Source organism: Dipodomys spectabilis, unplaced genomic scaffold (assembly GCF_019054845.1).
Source record: "Dipodomys spectabilis isolate Male_0828 unplaced genomic scaffold, ASM1905484v1 ptg000165l, whole genome shotgun sequence".
NCBI lineage: Eukaryota > Metazoa > Chordata > Mammalia > Rodentia > Heteromyidae > Dipodomys > Dipodomys spectabilis.
In genome coordinates, this window is record NW_024870842.1 from 1,073,958 (window position 1) to 1,093,344 (window position 19,387).

The following is a 19,387-nucleotide window of genomic DNA, read 5'->3' on the forward strand; positions in this document are numbered from 1 at the left end:
CCAGCACAATGGTGTGGTTCAGCTGAATCAACCAATTGTCACAACAGCAACAGCAAGAAGCCCCATCTTTCAGAGTATGACTGAAAGACTAACTTCCCAGCCCACCCGTCTGTGACCTCATGCTCACAGCCTACTTCCCCTGGGAACCACTGAGGCTTCTGGTGGTAGTGGGCTCTTAGCCAGAGAGGAGACTGATCAAGGGACATGGCTAAGTGGCTGTGCCATCACTCAGTCTTCTATACATGAACCAAGCCCTCCTGTTCCATTCTTTCTTCCCAACTCAAAAGGAGACCCAAGATAAATCAAGGCTCTGTCCTTAGGGAAAGAGAAAGGGAGTGGGGGGAGAGGGAGAGAGAGAACAAGAAATAACAGATAAATTAGCATTTGCCAATGTCATAAAGAGAACAGACCTGGGCTAAGTAAAAGAGCTCTGCTGGTAATGGAGAAGCAACCCAATATTAGAGGGTAAAAAGGTAACTTGGCTCAGATTTCAAAGAAGGGAAGGAAATAGTCATCTAACAAGTAGAAGCTGGAAGACAATTGCTCCCAGAGGGTCAGCAGGTACAAAAGCTCTGCCAGTGACAGAGCTTGGCATTTTCTAGAACAAGGAAAAAGCTAGAATGCTTTCTAGAGGCCCACAGATAACAGATCCCAAAGGCCTGAATGCCACAGTCAGGAGTTCTAGCTCACAATGGATGATCTCAGGTAGAGGGCTTATGTGCTTTGCTTTCTGTTTTGAGATACACTGGCACTGGGGAAAAATTGATTCAGGAGACTTCAAAGTCTTGTCTTATGCCACAGCTCTACGAGCTTCATCTTTCTTCTTTCCTTCCTTTCCTTCTTTCTTTTTCTTCCCCTTTGGTAGTACTGGAATTTGAACTCAGGGCTTCACACTTGCTAATCAGATAAATGAGCCACCTTAACCCTCCTACCTGTGTCTTCTGTGTAGCTGGTCTTACAGGTGTAACCTATCATACCCAGCCTCAAATGCCTCACCCTTCCCGCCCCAGTGAAATGGGCCTACACAGCAGAATTCTCAGAGGTGAGAACCTAATGGCCACCAGGGAAAGTTGCATTTCACAGAATTCAGGTTGGCATGGGACCCTACAGGTTCTGTGATGCCACTCCTTATTTCTGACCCCAGCCTAGGTCCCTCTTTCTTATAACAGAGGCAGGGACACACTAAAGCAGTCAAGGAAAATGGCTGAAAGTGTGGGACCCTCAGTGATCCGCACATCACTCATTGGTGGCAGAGATGTTTTAGCACCATGTGCTGGCAAACTTGACAGCTAGGATCTCACTTGGGAGACATCAAAAGCTTAGAGGAGAAGAAAGACAACGTACCAGACTCTTGCCATGTGAGGATGAGCTGTGACCGGACTCTGCGCCCTTGGCTCAATTGGTGTTGCACATACAATAAGCAAACAAAGCCATTCACCTGAAATGAACTCTTTCAAGAGAGAGCTTTAACAACATTGCTGAGCCTGAAATTGACCAACTATGATCAAGATGAGTTAGAAAGAGAGCAGCTCCTTGTCAGCTGCATTTTGATACCATATAGGGAACCACTCCATCATTATAAAATCATCTGAACTTCGCGGCAAAGGATACACCTGGGAGTTTATTTTTGAGTCTCTCTGAATACAAAGGAGAGTCTTTCTAGCACCAGATCTAGGCAGAGCACACAGCTGTCTTTTAATTGGGGAGGAAGAGATGCCCAGTTGCCTCTCCTTTGTTAGTAATTCCCTCTTCCCTCTTTGAAAGTTTCCCTGAAAGTGTGCAGCAATTTCTGATGATGGAAGAAAGGGCTCTTAGTGCTTCACCTGAGTAAGCAGGTTGCTGCTAGCTAGCTAGCATCCCAGAGAACTCTTCGTTGGGCTGAACTCCCCGCTGGAGAAAGGTGAGGTGTGGAAAACCTTTGATTTTCTTCAGAGGAAACCAACTGAGCTTACTCTACCTCTATGCTCTACAGCAGTCATGAGGACGTTTCTTACTCTACCTCTATGCTCTACAGCAGTCATGAGGACGTTTCTTACTCTACCTCTATGCTCTACAGTAGTCATGAAGACGTTTCTTACTCTACCTCTATGCTCTAAAACAGTCGTGAAGAAATTTCAGAGTTCACTCTGCTTTCAACTAGAACAAAACCCAGAGGCTCTGTGGACTACTACGAGCAGGGAGCAACCCTCTCCCCCTCATGCCCAAGGCCTGTGTGGCTACCATTTACCACAAGCTAACTGGCATCATCAGACCTTTGTTACCTACTGATATCTCTAAGGGTTTTGGCACCTACCCATGGCTTGATCCTGGATTATTAAAGCCACCAATCAGCCTGCGCTGAGTCATAGTATTCGATGCAAGAGGAAAGGGGAGAGTGTTTCTGTCCTTTAAGAAAAATAAAATATGGTTCTTGCCCTCTAAGGTCCTCAAAGGATACTGGGCACAGGGTAGGGCAAGCAGCATGTAAAGATGACTTAAACAGTGAGTTAACTACAGACAACAGATTCAAGACTATTCCCTCCTAAAACAAGCATGGTTGTTAAACAGACAGAGAGGATCTCCATAGGAGCACAATGCTGAGCCCACACTCTACAATCTCACAATCTAGTAAGCTCCATGCCCAAAGTACCTGCAATAAAGTGTTCATTTGGGAAATGCTTTTCAGCCAAACATGGTGGTACACATCCATAATCTCAGCTTCTTAAGGTGCAGAAGTAGGAGGATTGCACTCCAACAATGGCCCAAGCATAAGACTGTTTGAAAATAAAAAAAGGAAAACTAATAGCTAAAGGATCAAGAGTGTGGCTCAAGTGGTAGAGCATTTGCCTAGCAAGCAGGAGACTTAGAGTGCCAACTCCATGATGGCCAAAGTAAAAAGATGAAAGAAAAGAAAGAAAGAAAGAAGGAAAGAGAGAAAGAAAGAAAGAAAGGAAATCTTTTTCATGCTGATTTCATTCCTGCCACTGTGCCAGGCACTTAGGTAGAGTTGTAAACAAGGGAGCTACAGAGTTCACCTTTGTGAACTTCCCAGTCTGGTGAATCAAGACAACCAATAATTCCTCCGTCCATCTGCCCATTTGTCTTCACTCATATGTTCAAAGAGCATCTAAGCAACAACTACCACCCTTGTCACTGTGCCAGGCACAAGGCATACACTGCACGGCACACACTCCAGGGACCAACCCTCCCAGAGCTAAGCCTCTAGTAGGGTTTCAGTCAAGGTGTGACCTGGATAGGAGAGTTCAGGTGGTCATTTGAGGGGATTCCCTAATGAGATGAGGTAAAATTCCAGCTGAGCTCTGAGGTCAGGTTGTTGGCTGCCCAGAACAGAGGGGAGTCTATCCCTGATTCTAACAAAGCACAGGCTGAGTCTCTGGGCTGGTCCACACAGCTTTATGGACAGCCTCATCAATGCAGAGCCCAGCATTTTCTCAGACAGAAAACCTCCCAACAAACAACACCTCTCCATATATCTAAGATTTGCCTTTTCTTACTGCTCCTGATTACTGGAGATGGGCTGGACTTGGAGTGAAATAAGAAGAGATGACAGTAAGGAGAGGTGCCCAGGAAGCCTCCCCTATCTGCCCAGATTCAGGAAGTTCTTCTCATCAGTGTGCTTGTCACCAGTGGGGGTAAAGGGAGTAGAGATCTTGGAAGTCCCTTGAAGGATGCTTTCATAGTTTGTGTCCATATCCTGCCAGGCATAATTTGGTTTTGCTCACGTGACTGTCACAGGACACTTGCTCTGCGCTGGACATCATGGAGGCATTGAGCCAAGTAAGCCGAGGACAAGGCTGCTTCCTTGAAGAGGATGGGTACCTGTAAAGGGACAGACATAGGAGCAAGGCTCAGTTTCTAATGAAAAGCATGTGATGGAGAACAGTGGTTCACACTGGTCAGTGCAAATAAGTAAGCAACAGGGACAGATATGGAAGGTATTTAGTGGGTTTAAGAGCTGGGAGCAGGGATGGAATAAGTATGCAGGTGAAAGAAGGGACCAGGATCCTTTTCCTATCACTACCATTCATGTACATATGTGTGTTGTGCCCCTTTCCCTCTGGCTGTGTTCCCCCTTTCAGTGTGGGGCTCTCCTGGGTCCTGTTTCTATGATGGTGAGATGGGCCAGGTGGTTATCCCTCTTTATTGATGCTTTTAGTCTACATCTATGCTGCATCTACCAGGGCTGAGCATTTTCTAATTTCAGCAACATTTTCACAACTACCTTATTGTAAAGAAATTATGGTCCCAGTTGGAAGAGGAGGAAACTGAAGCTCTGAGAGAGTGTATAATAGTGTGCATGTATCTTCAATAAGAACAAGAGACCTTTGTAACTGTCCCCTGGGAAGCTTTCCTTTCCACCCTGGAATTAGCTTCGGGGCAGTGTGCCTGAGCTTCTTGGAACTTGACCTTCAGCTCCTCTAGAATCAGTTAAGGGGTTTTGTTTAAATGGTAGTAGAGTGAGGCCTTCAAGAAGAGCCTGCTGAGAGAGGGGTAGCTGGGTTACTGGAGGAGAAGGCTTAAAGTCCAGGACATCTGGATCAGAAAAGCTATACCACCTGGAAAATAAGGTCAAATTGTGGGGAGAGGGTATCACAAGGTCACTTGTAAAACCAGAAGCTGCCAGCAGGTAGCATTGCTGAATCTGGAGTCTTTGGTTTTCACTGAGCCCCAGGCCTGAGACCCACCTAAGCTCCACCCATTCCTTCTACCTGTCCTGCCTCCCCCTCCCCCGACTCAGTAAGGCCACAATTAAGCATCAAGGTGAAGCCTCCTCTCCCTCTGGGTGACTGTGTTCTCTTTAGGAACAGATAAGCTAGACAGGGAGCCAAGCCATAGTATGCAGCTCAGCTTGCTCTGCATACCCTGTGTGTGCTCTCTGCTCTGCTAGTGGTGGTAGAGCAGCTGCCCAGTCCCAGAGCCCGGCCGCCAGCACAGGATCAGCACACACTGACACTGTTTTGCAGAAAGCCCTGGTCCACTCCGTCCTGCCCAGAATGCTTGGCTCAGCGTGAAGGGCCAACTCCTTGTATCTTAGAAACCTTCAGGCATTCCTCTCATCATGTCCTTAGGTCTAGCTGAGTGCTGATCACTGCAGTCTGCCTCCAAGAGGCAACAAAGGGGAGGGAGTGGGCTACACATCCAAGATGGAGGCTAAGGAAGGGAGCTCTGTCCATTTGTGTAAAGGTTTCCTGGAAATGGGAGAAGAGGAAGTTAACCAAGGGGGCCTGGGCTATGGGTGGGTCTTTCACACCCGGGTGAGGCTGAATTAGGGGGGTGGTCCTGGAATGGCTGGAGGCTGAGATCTAAAACATTTTGGTGCTATTTAGACAAAAGAAGAAGGCAGACCATAGATCTACAAGGCTTAGAGGCTTCAAAGCTTTAAAAGGAAACCAAGGGGAGAGGCAGGTTTTAGACTAGCCTCTCTACCTTCTTGCCTGCTCCCCCCACCCCATCCTGTGCTTGGGGCCAGGAGGAAGTCCCCACTAGCTTCAGGCACTTTCTTCTCGGTTCCCTTTCCCCACCCAGCTCCCTTCCAGGTTGCCAACCTCCCAGGTCATACTCTCTCCCTTGGAGTCTGAGGCTGACCCATCTGGAGTCCAATTTTGAGGCCAAGATAGACTCTCCTGCCTCTGACCTAAGTTCTCACTCTGCCTTCACTAAGAGGTGAGGGAAGCAGTCCAGTTATCACAGGCCAGGCCCATGGAGGTGTGGAGAAAGCTATCCATAGCCTCACTCAGGCTAAGGGAAGGTTTGGGCCTGGTGATACTTGGCTAGAGAACAGGATGAGGAAAGGCTGTGAATGGCTGTGAATGCTCCTTGGAGCAGCACCATAAGGGACAGGAGTGTGGCCTTTCACTGAATTTCATAGGTTCTCCATGGATAGGAGAAGCCTTTGAAAGGGAAAGGGAAAGTGCACTTTATCATCAAGGGCAGAACAGCAGGTTGGAAGTAGATACAGAAATGGCAAAGGAAAGGGCCAGTGAGGGAAGAAGAAGAGGAGGGAGCCAGATTAAGCAGGATCTCCAATGTCAAATATTTAGGGAAGCTGAGACATTCCTCCAAGAACCAGAGCATCATCACAGGGGAAGTTCACCTCTCCTCCTGAGGGCTCATGCTTGCAGGCAGGTCCCAAATCTGAGACTCAGGAGTGAGCCTCAGTTCCGGTCACATAGGACTACACCCAGCCTAATCACTGCATTCTCTGGGCAGAACTAATTAACTAAGGCAAAAGAACCAACTGACAAGGTTCAGGAACAGAGAATGCCTGGACCTACAGAGCAGGAGGGATTGGGGAAAATGTTTACATTCCTCCCTGGCTTTATAAAACCAGGCGCTTCCCCAGTATGCTGGCCAGGGGCATAAAAGTCTGGTTAGTTCTGACTCCAAGAAGAATGAGGACCACCCCATCAGCAGCCCCGTAGGGCTCTAAAGGTGATGGCTACCAACCTGCACATTTTGGAGTCTCTGCTACAGGATGCAGACCGGGTCTCCACATGTCCGAAGGACAGGCTCTGCACCCAAGAACTACTGATGGAAGTAGTTCTGCCCTCACGCTGCAGCTGCCCCTGACCCCCCCTTCCCAGCAGGAACACTGCAAACAAAGCTACCACTTTGGCTACTTTGTTTTGTCTATTTTTGTTTTAATTCTTGTGCGATCCTTTTGATCCTCCATATGGAACTGTTGGGCAGAAAGAGAAAAGCATCCAGGTCGCTCCTCACTCCCCAGATCCCCACCTGTGGCACTGCAGGCCCCCTGTCCCTGGGGCTGCAATTGGCTTCTGCTACAAGAGATAGACCACGACCAGCTAGACTGAGAGAGGAGTAATGGGATCCAGGATTCTACAGAGGACCCAAGCTTTTGTGAATCTCTAACTCAGGCAAGCCACAGGAGTAAATCGGAGAAATGCTTCCTGCTGTGCTGTTATTTAATCCCCCTTTCCCCAACCCTTTCTCCGTCCCACTCTCCCAGCCAATTAATTCAACCCTGAATCTTTGGCCGGGGGGGGGGGGGGGGGGGGGGGGACTCTAAAAGGGTCCAGAACCAGAGGACGTCCCAGGTGGTGGATCCCAGGCAGTTACCTTCCTCCACCCACGCGCTTCCCGGCTGTATGGTGCCGGGCTGCCAAAGCCATTGGGTCAGCCTTCCAGACTCAAAACAAACTCGTTTATTTCAATTTTGCTTTCACATTTTGTTCCGATACAATCAAAACTCCTGGACGAACCTCTTGAATAAAAAGTCTTGCGAATGAGCGCGGGGCTCCCGGTGATTCGGCGGCTGGACTCCGGGTTCGGTAGGCAGTGGTTTGGAACGCACACTGCTGCTTCGCGAATGGAGGATCCGAGGGAGGTGGGGGACATCCAGGAAAGCCGTTGCCCGGGCAGGCTGGTTCAGGTCCTCCCATTGGAACGATTCTGAATGCTTTTGGAATTAGAAAAACCAAACTTCGCTCCCAGCCCCGTGGTTACGTCGGGCCTAGCGGGACTGGGGGCAGATTTCTTAGGCTAGCGCGGAAGGAGAGGGCACAGACGAAGGCAGGCCCATTCTTAGACATAGTGCATAGGGCCAGCTTTGCCAGGAAACCTTTGCACCTGTCTCCTTTTCTGGTTGCGTGGTGTTTTGGTTTTTTTTTTTAATTTTTTTTTTCCTCTAAGTCGCCTGCCGCTTTTCTGAATCTCAGTCTCCAGTACCCCGGGCCCCCAACTCACAGGTGGGGGAAGATGCAGAGTATAGAAAGCTGTTTCAGAAAAATAAAATAAAAGTTCCACTTTGACTTTATTGGATTAAAGCAAAATTAAATTTTGGCTATTCACACGTATGTTACAGAGGAAGAGGAAGCGTCCGGAAGAACCTCCTTGCGGTTAGTGGAGCCACAGAACACGAGGGCACTGACAAGCATCAGAACATCAGGCAGCCTTGGGTGTCACGACCACTCCGAATAGGACATAGAAATACGAAATACAGCCAGTTTCCACTGGGAAGAGTTCTTCGTGTACAAATGATATATATATATTTATGTATATTTTGAACCAGTCACCACTAAGGTGAGTCCTTTCTTGTGTAACAAGCAGCCGAGGATACAAAGCATCTTCAGCTAATTAACTCTTGAGCGGGTGTGTGAAGAAGAGATATGCTTGTCATGTTAAAACCACCTTCCCCGTTCAAAATTTAAAAAAAAAAAACCACCTTACCCCCTGTACAAACTGAGAGAGAGAGAGAGAGAGAGAGAGAAACATCCGGTTTCACTAAGTGGGGTGAATGGGGGCATACGGAGAGAGATTTCACTTTATATAGTTAAATGCAGTTTCTTTTAAATAACTGATTGGGAACCTGAATATAGGAGTCGGAAACAATGACAAAGCAGTCGCGTTCTTGATTACTGCAACTGGAATGGGAGTGGTGAGTTTATTTTTGGAAATGGGAGTACGCATAGCTAAGCGGAATTTACTTCTCTTAGAAAGGAAACGGACCGAGTGGTCCGCCCGCCCGCCGTGCTCGCCTCGACTCCCCGCGCGGCTAGAGGGACGGGCAGGAGGGGTTCAAGCGGGGCCGCTTCCTTGCTTCCTCGCCCTCTTACTTTCATCCTCTTTTGTACTCCCTCTCCTGCCTCCATTCCGGCTGTGAGCCAGTCAGAGAGGAAACACGAGGAATCCGGAGAAGGTCGAGTACTTCCAGCCCCCCATCAAGTTCCCTCGCTCCAACTTGAGGTATGCCCGGTCGCCTTTTTCCATTTGGATCAGGACTCCGTTGCTGGCGGCCTCCCGGGTCACGTCCTGGTCACCAGCGAAGGCAGAAATCACCGGCCACCCGTTCAACATAAGGCTCACCTGAGAGAGAGAAAGGCCGGTTTAGAAAGGGGCGCAGGCCAGCCCGGCGGCACCCGAGGCTGCGGCGGAGATGTGAAGGTCCTCCGCGGGGCTGGCCGCCACGAAAGCCTGGAAGCCCCGGGGAGAGGGGAGCCAGGGGGAGACGGACTTGGCCGCTTCCTGCAGCCGCGGGCTCAGTGGAAACGAAAAGATCGCCTATCTGAGTGAGAGACAGAATCTGCTCCCAAAGCGAGAGTCACTCTCACTCATCCCAGTTTCTCAAACGATCGCGCCAAGCGAAGGCTGGCCGTGCAGTAAGTACCCCGTTTAATGAGCCCGCGGCTGGCTCGAGCGCCCCAGACTTTGACCTCTCCTGTTTCCTAGAGCCTGAAAGAGAAACTCGGGCTAACTCAGCTCCCGGCGTTCCGAAATAGCCAAGACAAACAAACCAACAAAGCCCTGGCCCCTCCCGATCCCAGTGACCCCGACACCGTGGGGACTGGAGGCGAGACTTCTGGCTGATTAGAAACCCTGCCAGCGGGACTGCACTCGGCGCTTCGTCCTCAAACCACGCGCTCAACTCCTCCGCTCCAGCCGTGCCCCGCCTCGGAGGGTGGCAACGCAGCCAAGGGCCCGGCACTCTGTTCCCAGCGGCGCTTTCCGCCTCTCCCAGCGATCTAGGGAAACCTGGACGTCTCCACGCCCCCTCCCTCCTCTCTCTCTCTACCCCACACACGCCAGGGATGGAGCTGTGAGTTCTGTGAACCAGAATCTCCCCTAAAGGGACGTCCTTCAGGGCGTCAGGTTAGGGGAACTGAGTCCTTTCTGCAGGCTGAAGGCCCGCGAGCCTCGGGGCGTGCTCCTGGGCTGGGAGTCGAAGGTATTGTCCATGGTGCTGAAAGCCGGAATCTGGGAAAGCTTAGAAAAGCGGGAGCTGTCTGGGGCGCTCACAAACATTTTAGAAAGTCCCCGGAGTCCTGTAGGAAAGTCCTGTAGCTCCGAGGGCTGAGACAGAAAACCATCTGTGGGGATACGGCCAGGAAAGCCAGCGACCGGGATAGCAAGGGACAGTCCACGCCGCAGAAGAGCGAGGCCCGGCTGTCTGCACCTCCAAGCAGCCCGCAGCACATGCAGCTGTATTTCTCCCTCCTCCTCCCCCTCCACAGAGCCCTTTCTTGACTCCCCTGGGGTTAGAGGTCCCCAAGGAGGACTGGGCCTGCCCCCCCCCCAGGCGGCAGCTGACCTGGATGGTCTGTCTGTTGTAGACTTTTACCACGTGGAAGTTAAAACTGTAGATCCCTTTTCGAGGGGCGATGAAAGTGCTGCGTTCTGAATCAAAGTTGTTCCCGATGTTCACTAGTACCTATAAAGAGACGGAAACCAAGGGGAGTAGACCGGGGTGCTTCCCGGGCTGTGGCCTCCGTGCCTCCCCAGGGCCCTTGGCGAGGACCAGACATCACATCTTCCTCCGCCGTCCCACACCCCCTCCGATCCAGCCCGCACGCCTCGGGAGGAAGGACACTCACCTGGTCGAAGTAGATGATCATGGTGCGGTTACTCATCTCGGACGGCTCATGGTTGGTGCTCCTGATGGCAGAGAAAGCCACCTTGGCGCTGCCGGAGCGCACAGAGATGCCCAGAGCTGTGCCCGTAGGGTCGGACGTGGGGTTCGAGTCGCACACCACCAGGCACTTGCCCTCCAGCACGATGGGCTCCGTCTCATTCTGCCCCCGGGCCGGGCCTGCCAGCCACGCAGCCCCCAGAAGCAGCAGCTCCACGATGCCCAGCATCGCGCCGCCGGCGCCCACCCCGCCCCCCACCCCGGGGGCTGCCAGCGCCAGCCGCCCCCCTCCCCAGCCCTGCTCCGAGGCCCCCTCCTCAGCTTTGTGCGCAGCGCAGCCGACGCCGCCCTGGACTCTACTGATCTTCCTCGCACTCTGGGACCAACGTCCTCCCGCCCGAAGCTCTGGGAGCCCCGCCCGGGCCTCAGGGGTGCAGCGGCTGCCCAGCCGCACTTGGATGCATAGCCGCTGCTGCTTAGTCCCCGCTGTTGCCGCCGCCTCCTGCCCGCACCCACCGCTGCCGCCGCCGCCGCCGCTCTGAATTATTGATGCAGCGGGCGCTGCAGCGGAGCGGGCGGAGAGCGCGCGCCAGGCACAAAGGCGCAGACCACAGCCTGTCCCCGCCCCCGCCCCCGCCCCGCCCTCGCCCGGCCCGCCTCTCTCTAAGCCCCGCCTCCGCCTGCGCCGAAACCCCGCCCTCCAACCAATCCTGACGCGCCGCGCTCCCCGCCGGGCCAATGGTTGCCCTGTCCGCGCGCGGCCACCTGACCCCGGACGCCGTTGTTATTAGGCGCGGCGAGGCGGGCGGCGCGCGGCAGCAGGGTTGGGCGCTCAGGCCGGGAGTCGACCGAGGGAGCGAGGGAGGGGAGTGCGCGCGCGCGCGCGCGCCCGCGCCCGGATTATCTACTGAGGCCGCTCGCCCTCTCGCCACTTGGCTCATGCCAGGACCCCGTTCAGTCCCTTCGGCCCTTCTCGCGCGCCTCCTTCGCCAGTCCTCAGGTAGGAGGAGGCGCGCGCCAGGGCCGCGACTTTGCCATCGCGGAGGACCAGGAGGCACCCGCCTGCGGGTGTGCGGGGTGGAAGGGGAGCGCCCCCCAGTGGGCGCAGGCGCACGGGGCAAACAGGGGCTTGGGGGGTCGTTCGGTGGCCCGGCTGCGTGCGGGCAGGGCGGGGCCTGCGTGAGGCCGGGCGGGGGGGGGGTGTGGAGGTGAGGGCCTCCCCACGTGGCGCGGCGCGCGGGGAGCGGGCTCTGCAGGCCCCGGAGGCTAGTGGCTCTGTATCAGCCCGGGCTCTGCTGGTGCCGGGGTCCCCACGGCCCCTTACCGGGTCGGCAACCAAAAAGATGGAGTCAGGCTCCTGCCCGCCTACGGAGGTGCCGGCCACGGGCCAGGGGTCAGTCGTGAATGCGTTCGTTCACCTGTTCGGGACAGAATGCCGAGCACTGTGAAGTGCGGCACGGGGCCGGGCCGCTGAGGGTGGATGGCAAAACGAATCCGGTTTGCCTGGTGCTCCTTACAACAGCGAGTAGTGAAAGTTGGAGGGCGTCGCCCGCGGCGGGCTCATTGATCGCTCACGGGCTTCTCACTGGCCCTCGATCTGATGTTTGTATTTTGTATGCGTACTTTTGGTGTACTGGGCACCTTTTCTGCATGCTTTACCCACGCGTGGCTGAACGTCACTGTCTGCAGCTTAGACACCAAATCTTGTGACTTGTGGGAGGTTGTTCAAGGGTGATTTCAACCCTAAGTGAATTCTCACCACACTCCTACACCTAGAAACACACACGCGCGCACACACGTACTCACAAACTTGAAAGTTAAAAAAAAACCCAAAACGACAGCTTTACGAAGTGTCAGAGAGCCGCGGGGTTGGTGAGAGGAAGGGCGAGTCCCAAGGCTGGCTGCGGAAAGCCGCGATCAGGAGGATGGAAGCGGGCAGTAAAAAGGCAGAGACTGCCCGCTGGGCTCTTGGCTCTGGGGCCTTGCCAGTCGACCTTGTAGCTATCGTGCCCGGCCAATGGGTTGCAGACTTGTGGCCTGTGGGGGCCTGACAGGAACCTGGACAGATGCTGGGCGCAGGCTGAAAGCTCGTCCCGCACAGGACCGCCTTGCGCCGGTGGCGGGTCTGCTGCCCCCTAGGGTACGTTCCTTGCCCGAACAAGGAAACAGGCCTGGGAATCTCCAGCAACCATGCCTGCCAGCTTCCCCATCTCCTTTGTCTCTCTGAGACTTACTTGATAGCAACTTAGAGAGCAAGCCAATCTCTGACTCTCACATCCATGGGTTAGGAGCAAGGAAAGGGGTGGACGATAAGGCAGCAATTTTACTTTAAATCAAAGCCACAAGAAAATTTTTGTCCCATCTTTACTTAAATTTTTCCTTTGATACTGGGATTTTAAGTCAGGGCCTCTGGCTTGACCACTAGAGTCATACCTCCAGTTTTTCTGCTTCGGTTATTTTTCAGATAGGTCTCTCACGTTTTTTACTGGGCCTTCTGGAACTGAGATCCTCCTGAGTAGCTGGGATTACAGGTGTGACCCTCTATACAGGGTCCCAATTTCTCTCTTTTTGAGTCATCCCCAGAAAGCATTGCCGTCTGTGATTATGCCTAATGTGAGAGCAAGAACTAACTTAGGAGGTGAATACTGAATAATGGAACTACATCAGGGTAGTGGCAAGGACCATGGAGAAACAGGTAGAATTAGCCTTTTGATCCCAGCAACATTGTCAGTCATTCTTCAGTGTCTACTGAGTGCCTCTTGAGCCACAATTGCAGCCAAGAGCAAGAGGTGGGAGGGAGGGAGCTTATTTTCATGGAGTACATGATGCAGGACTAAGATGGTGTATAGAGAATCGTGGCCAGCCTCCTCCTCCTCCTCCTCTTCCTCCTCCTTCTCCTCCTCCTTTTCCTCCTCCTCCTCCTCTTCTTTTCCTTCCTCCTCTTTTTTTCTCTCTTCCTCCTTCCCTCTCCTCTTCCTCTTCCTTCTCCTCCTCCTCCTCCTCCTTCTTCTTCTTCTTCTTTCTTCATCTTCTTTCTTCTTCATCTTCTTCCTTTTCTTTTTATTCTTATCTTTATGCTGAGGTTATAGTAGGCAATGCTGTCTTCTGGACTGGACTACCATCTATATGCTGAGTATTCTCCATCTTGTATTTCCATCTCAGCCAATCTGCAGTCTAGATTTGACATGTTAAGGGCCTTGGCCTGGGCCTTTTTGCCGATAGATCCTGAAGCCATGATTAACTGACCCATACTTAGTCAACCTTCCTGCCTCCCAATTCACCTACCTTCTTTTCTCTCCTAGTACACCCACCTAAGTGCCCCACATCTAATATGATACCATCTCAATATCCTGTTGTTTGAGCCATATTGGTAAAGCTGCCAGTCCAAAGCTCATTGTCTCAAACTTGGGCTACTTGCAAGAGTCTCTTGAATCATTCCAAGATTAGTGAGGAATCACCTCCAGGCTCTGCCACATACTGTTTATTCTCATTTGATGAACATCTGTTGAGACTCTTAAGATATAATAATCTCTACTCTTTTCCCATGTGATTAAAAAAGGTTGACTCCTCTACCCATCCCCATCCCATGAAGGATACATTAAAAAATAATGAACACTAATTTAATTGTAATAGACATGTACTTTCCTTAATTATGCTGACTGGGGGAAATTATATGCATAAGAGGAAAATCCATAAGAAACCTCAGAAGCCATCATGTTTATTCGTGTGTGTATGTGTGTTGTGTGTGTGTGTGTGTGTGTGTGTGTGTGTGTGTGTGTGTATGTGTGTGTGACAGAGGGGGGAGAGAGAGAGAGAGAGAGAGAGAGAGAGAATGCACCTGGGAGCTATCACTTTAGACAGCACTATACCACTTGAACCACAGGACCACTTCCAGATTTTTGGTGTTAATTGGAGATAAGTATGTCACATGCCACGGACTGTCCTTTACCAGCTGGCTTTGAATGATAATCCTTAGATCCCAGCCTCCTGATAAGTAATTAGAATTACAAGTGTCAGCCATCAGCAGCCACTGTCTGTAGAACTTTTAAAGTATTTGTTTAAAAAAATTTAAGAAGCTATAAGCTTACAAGTGGTGGATTTATTCTGTTGCTGTTATAACCTTTGGCTTTAAATTCCAGCTTACATTTAGGTGAACTCAAAGGTTTATTTCCTCTTTCAGTGCTCTGAATTTCCCCCATAATACAATTGGAGTAATGAATGTGACAACCACCTTCATTTGAGATGTTGTATTCCTGACAGCACGACTCACCCAAACCCACCCAGACCCTGTGAAGTAAGCCAACACCTTTGTTGGAATGAGAGAATACCTTCAGGAAATAGATGACTATTGTCCCACAGGATATGAAACAAATCCGTCCTGTTCCAAAATCAATATGGATTTTTCAATGTATACATCTCTTTTTGGAGTAGTTCAAAGGCCCAGACAATATTATTTCCAAGGATTTGGTTTGCTTGCTCTTAAAGCAGAAGAGAAAGTATACCTTGTTTTGACAAGTGCTAAATTTAGGATCTTAAGGGTCAACATCATTTCAAGTTAATTCCTTGGCATTAGGAATGATTAGGAATGATCCTAAGTTGTACCAAAGTATGAACTAATATTCTAACTTTCAAATAAACCCATCTTCCTGGATATATCTTTTCTGCCTGTGCAGATTCCTGTTAAATGCAGTATTTTGCTAAGTTTTTAAGTTATGTTTCAAAATTAACTTTGTAACTAGAAACTTTTAGTAAATACAGGAAAAAGACAAGATTATCTCTTAAGAAAAGCCAGGTTTGTGAAAACATTTTAGTTCTTTCCAAAATTCTTATCTTATTGTAAAAAAAATCAAAGAAAACATTTAAAAATTTTTAACTCATGTTGGTTCCAAATTTTGTATCTCTGTAGCTGAGAGACTATCTCCTCCTCTCAATTAAAAGAAACTGACATAATTTCCAAGATGATGCCTTGAATTTGCAGTGGAATGTACTGGTAGGAGTTTTGTATTGAGCTATTATTCACATAGATGATGTTAAGGTCAAAGGAAAAAATCATAAAATAATTTAAATCTACGAAGCTGTTCTTGAGAGAGACAAAAAAATCACATAAGTAACATCAGACTCTAGTTGGAATTTTTCCAAGAAGTAATTATCTGTGTGCTGTTTGGGATGGTTGATTATGAGACAAACCAAGGTTTAGCTAATTCAGCAAACATTTATGGAGTGCCAGCAGTGAGCAAGACCAGGATTCTGTGTTTAGCAGGAGTCAGCAATACAGACTTGATGAACCCCTATTTACGACTTTTCTGGTTCTGCTAAAAAAAAAAAAAGATTTCTTGAAAATAGTAGCTTTGATTATACTTTGTATTTGTTCACCTTTATCTTGTAATTGGAAGATACACAAAACCTACACACACACATATAAACAATTAACAGATTGGAAAACATTCAAACAAATATTTCAGGTACCTACTTCAAAAGCATTTAACATTTATTAAAGAAAATCTAAATATTGCCATCATCCATGAGTGGCTAGATTAGCATTTGGGAGAATTTATCACTAATCTTGGTAGAATTTCAGGGAAACTTCCTGTATCTGATATCTATTGACAACTGGGTGTAGTATTCTTATTCTCAGAGAGCTTTCAAGACAGGGTCTTAGGACAAAGTCGCTATCTGGAGGGTTTGTTAATTTGTATTACCAGGAAGAATTTTTTTCAAGTTAAATAGAATTCAAAGGGAGGAAAATGCAAAAAAAAAATAGGTACGAGAGTTGTATAGTTTAAAATTCTTCTCAGAGGTAAAATTCCCAAATGATATTTTCTAGTGGATTTATTGGAAGTTAGGTCAGAGAAGCAAGCTTGAGCTTCCATTCTACATCAGGCCTCGATGACTGATAAATGAACACTTGAACTTCTGAATATATGGTCTCATCCACCACTGAGCAATCTGGCCTTCCTCTTCCACTGCCCTTGTTCTGGAGGCTGACCTCTACCAACTGGCTTCCAGCTGCATCTGACCAGTAAGAGATCAGGGATAGGTAGGGGCAAAGTTAGAGTATTTTCCTCCTGTCCTCTCCCTATTTAAGCTAGGTAGTGTGAAGAACTGACCCTAAATGTCCCTAGCTGTGGTTTCCCCCTCTCATAAGTAGAGCTCCTGCTCAGTGGCCTCTTGTGCTCCAGCTCTCACTCTGCTAGTATTTGTTCTTCCTTTCTATCTTCTGCCTCAATGTGGGACTTGCCAGGCTAGAGTCTCAGCTCATCAGGTTGAGTCCCCTGACACTGCCAACATCTTTCATTAAAATATCTCCATTTGAACTAAGTTTAATTCTATTTCCCCCTGGGATCTCACCAATCTACTGTATCACTGTAAGACTTGGCTTCGCTTTCAGAAGCAGACTTTAACACATCTTATTTTAATCATTGGTTGTATTGCGGAGAAGATGACAATGAATTAAACCCTGATTAATCATTACCAATTCAGAGTAGCTGTATGGTATTACCAATAGTATAATTCACACAAGTCTATTTGTCATAAATTTTAAGAATTAACTAATGATAGGGAGGATTGAGAAAAGAGAATGACAGAAGAGTGACTGATCAAGATGCAGTGTATACATAAATGGGTATGTTAAAATGAAATGCCTTTGTACAAGGAATTGATGCTAATAAAATACTTTCTCATAAACTGACAGATTTTAACAAATGTAAGTTTATATATGCAGTTTTTTGAGAATATTAATGTGAACATTTTTAAGTATTTCTTAAAGTAGGAAATACTAAAACACCAAGTAAATTTCATGCTATAATCTGGCACTATAAGAGTTTGGTAACATGGTCAGAAATAGACTTTTGTGGGCTCACAAAGAAGCTATTTTCAGTATTAAAAATGTGAAAACCTTACTGGAATATGCTTTGATATTAGGATAATATAGCAGCTTCTACTGTTCAATTTTTTTTAACTTTTTTTTTTTTTCAAATTTTTTTAACTTTTAAACAAATGGATTTTATTATTGCTACATAAAACACATGATGTTTTTCTATTTCAAAATAACAATGGAAGCAAGCCACAATAAAATATACCCTGATGTTTAGAAACTTATGAGGGGATCGATCCTGTTAGGCAACCATTTAACTTAATTATACATTCTCTATTTACTGCCCAGTATAATTTGTCTTTACCAAAGTAGTATACTAGGGGCTGGGAAGTTGGCTCAGTGGTAGAGCGCTTGCCTTGCATGCCAGAGGCCCTGGGTTCGATTCCTCAGCACCACATAAGCAAAAAGAAAAAAGCCAGAAGTGGTGCTGTGGTTCAAGTGGTAGAGCACTAGCCTTGAGCTGAAGAGCAGAGGGACAGCGCCCAGGCCCAGAGTTCAGGCCCCACGACCGGACCAAAAAAAAAAAACAAAAAAAAAACCAAAGTAGTATACTAAAAGCTAGTTAGAAAAGTGGCAATTAGAAAGAAACTTTTCCCAAGTAAGCTACCTAGATATTCCTGGCAATGAAAGCTATAGTAAATTTCATGAAAATGTCTATTTCATCCTGGTATTCACTAGCCTCTGAGAACAGACTGAGTAAATTCCTATTTATTCTGGTTATTGGAATATCTTTGTACAGTTAACATTTTTAAGTAATCATGCATGCATCCAAGTTTATCTGTGAGGCTGGCCATGGTGGCTCACACTGTCATCCAGCTACCTGGAAGGCCGAGATCAGGAGGATTGCAGCTCCAGACCAGCCTGGGCAAAAGGTTCATGAGACTACCCCCCCCCCCCAACCCCAATCTCAACAAGAAAGGCTGAGCATAGTGATATGCATCTGTCATCCCAGCTACATGAGGAAGCATGGATTGGAACATCTTGGTCCAGGCTGGCTTGGGCAGAAAGTGAAACTTTCTTTTAAAAACAGCAGGAGCAGCCAGGTGCTGTTGGCTCAAACCTGCATTCCTAGCTAATCAGTAGGCTGAGATCTGAGGATCATGGTTCAAAGCCAGCCCAGGCAGAAAAATATATGAAACTCTTTTCTCCAATTAACCACCGAAAAGCCAGAAGTGGAGCTGTGGGTCAGGTAGTAGAGTGCTACCTTTGAATGAAAAGCTAAAGGACAGCATCTAGGCCCTGAATTCAAGCCCCAGGACTGTCACACACACACACACACACACACACACACACACACACACACACACACACACACACACACACACACACCAGTTATAAAAATAGAGCAAAAAGGATTGGAGACATGGCTGAAGTGGTAGACCCCTGAGGTTAAACCTTAGTACCACAAAAAGACCTGCTGCATTGTCACATTATAACATTTCATGAATATTTTTTCTAAACTCAATTAGTATGAAGTGATCTGGTATTTAATCCACTAACCAAGATAATGTGAGATTACTATAGCTTTTTTAGCAAAGACCCACAAGTTTGGGGTCCTGGAATGTTTATTGTTGGACCTTAATTCTTACTGAGTCAGCTGCCTGCATTTTTAAACTATAGACTCAGGAGAGCAAGTTTCTTTGACCAGAGCACACAGCACAGCCATTCTAGCAGAACCCATTCTTGTTTAGAGCATTGGCATCCAAGTCATTATACCCCAATTTCATAAACAGTCTAACTTTGAAAGTTTTTTTGGGCCCCCTGATAAGGCAGTATGACAGCAAGAATGACAGAATATGTCAGATGTCAGAACAGAGGGAGCACTCATCCTATGGTAAATTAGAGTCAAAGCCCAAACCTACAGTTTCCTTCTAAATACCCATGATGTGAGAGTGCACATGGCACCTGTGAATGGGTATACTCAGAGTATGTCTGGATCTATCTTCCCTTTTCTTTGCTTTACCATAAACATTTTTGGTCTCTACTTCAATGTGCCCTAAAATTGTTCTGTCATGACATCATGAGCTCAGTACCCAAGGAAGACCCAAAAGGTCTCCCTTTTGGAGACCTCTTTCCTGAAGCATCACTGGTGCCAGTAACATATTGATGGCCTACTCATAGGACTAATCACTTACCAGTGAACAAAG

The 19,387-nt window shown here is 48.4% G+C and overlaps 1 protein-coding gene across 1 annotated transcript; it reads right to left on the reverse strand.

Annotated features, from left to right (window-relative positions):
• Window positions 1–8,628: 8,628 nt before the first annotated feature.
• Window positions 8,629–10,595, reverse strand: Cbln1 (cerebellin 1 precursor). The gene is made up of 3 exons (XM_042693456.1): window positions 10,332–10,595; window positions 10,049–10,168; window positions 8,629–8,826 (listed from the first exon to the last, which is right to left on the reverse strand). The coding sequence occupies exons 1-3, from the start codon at window positions 10,593–10,595 to the stop codon at window positions 8,629–8,631; spliced, it is 582 nt and encodes a 193-aa protein (XP_042549390.1).
• Between the last annotated feature and the right edge of the window lie 8,792 nt (window positions 10,596–19,387).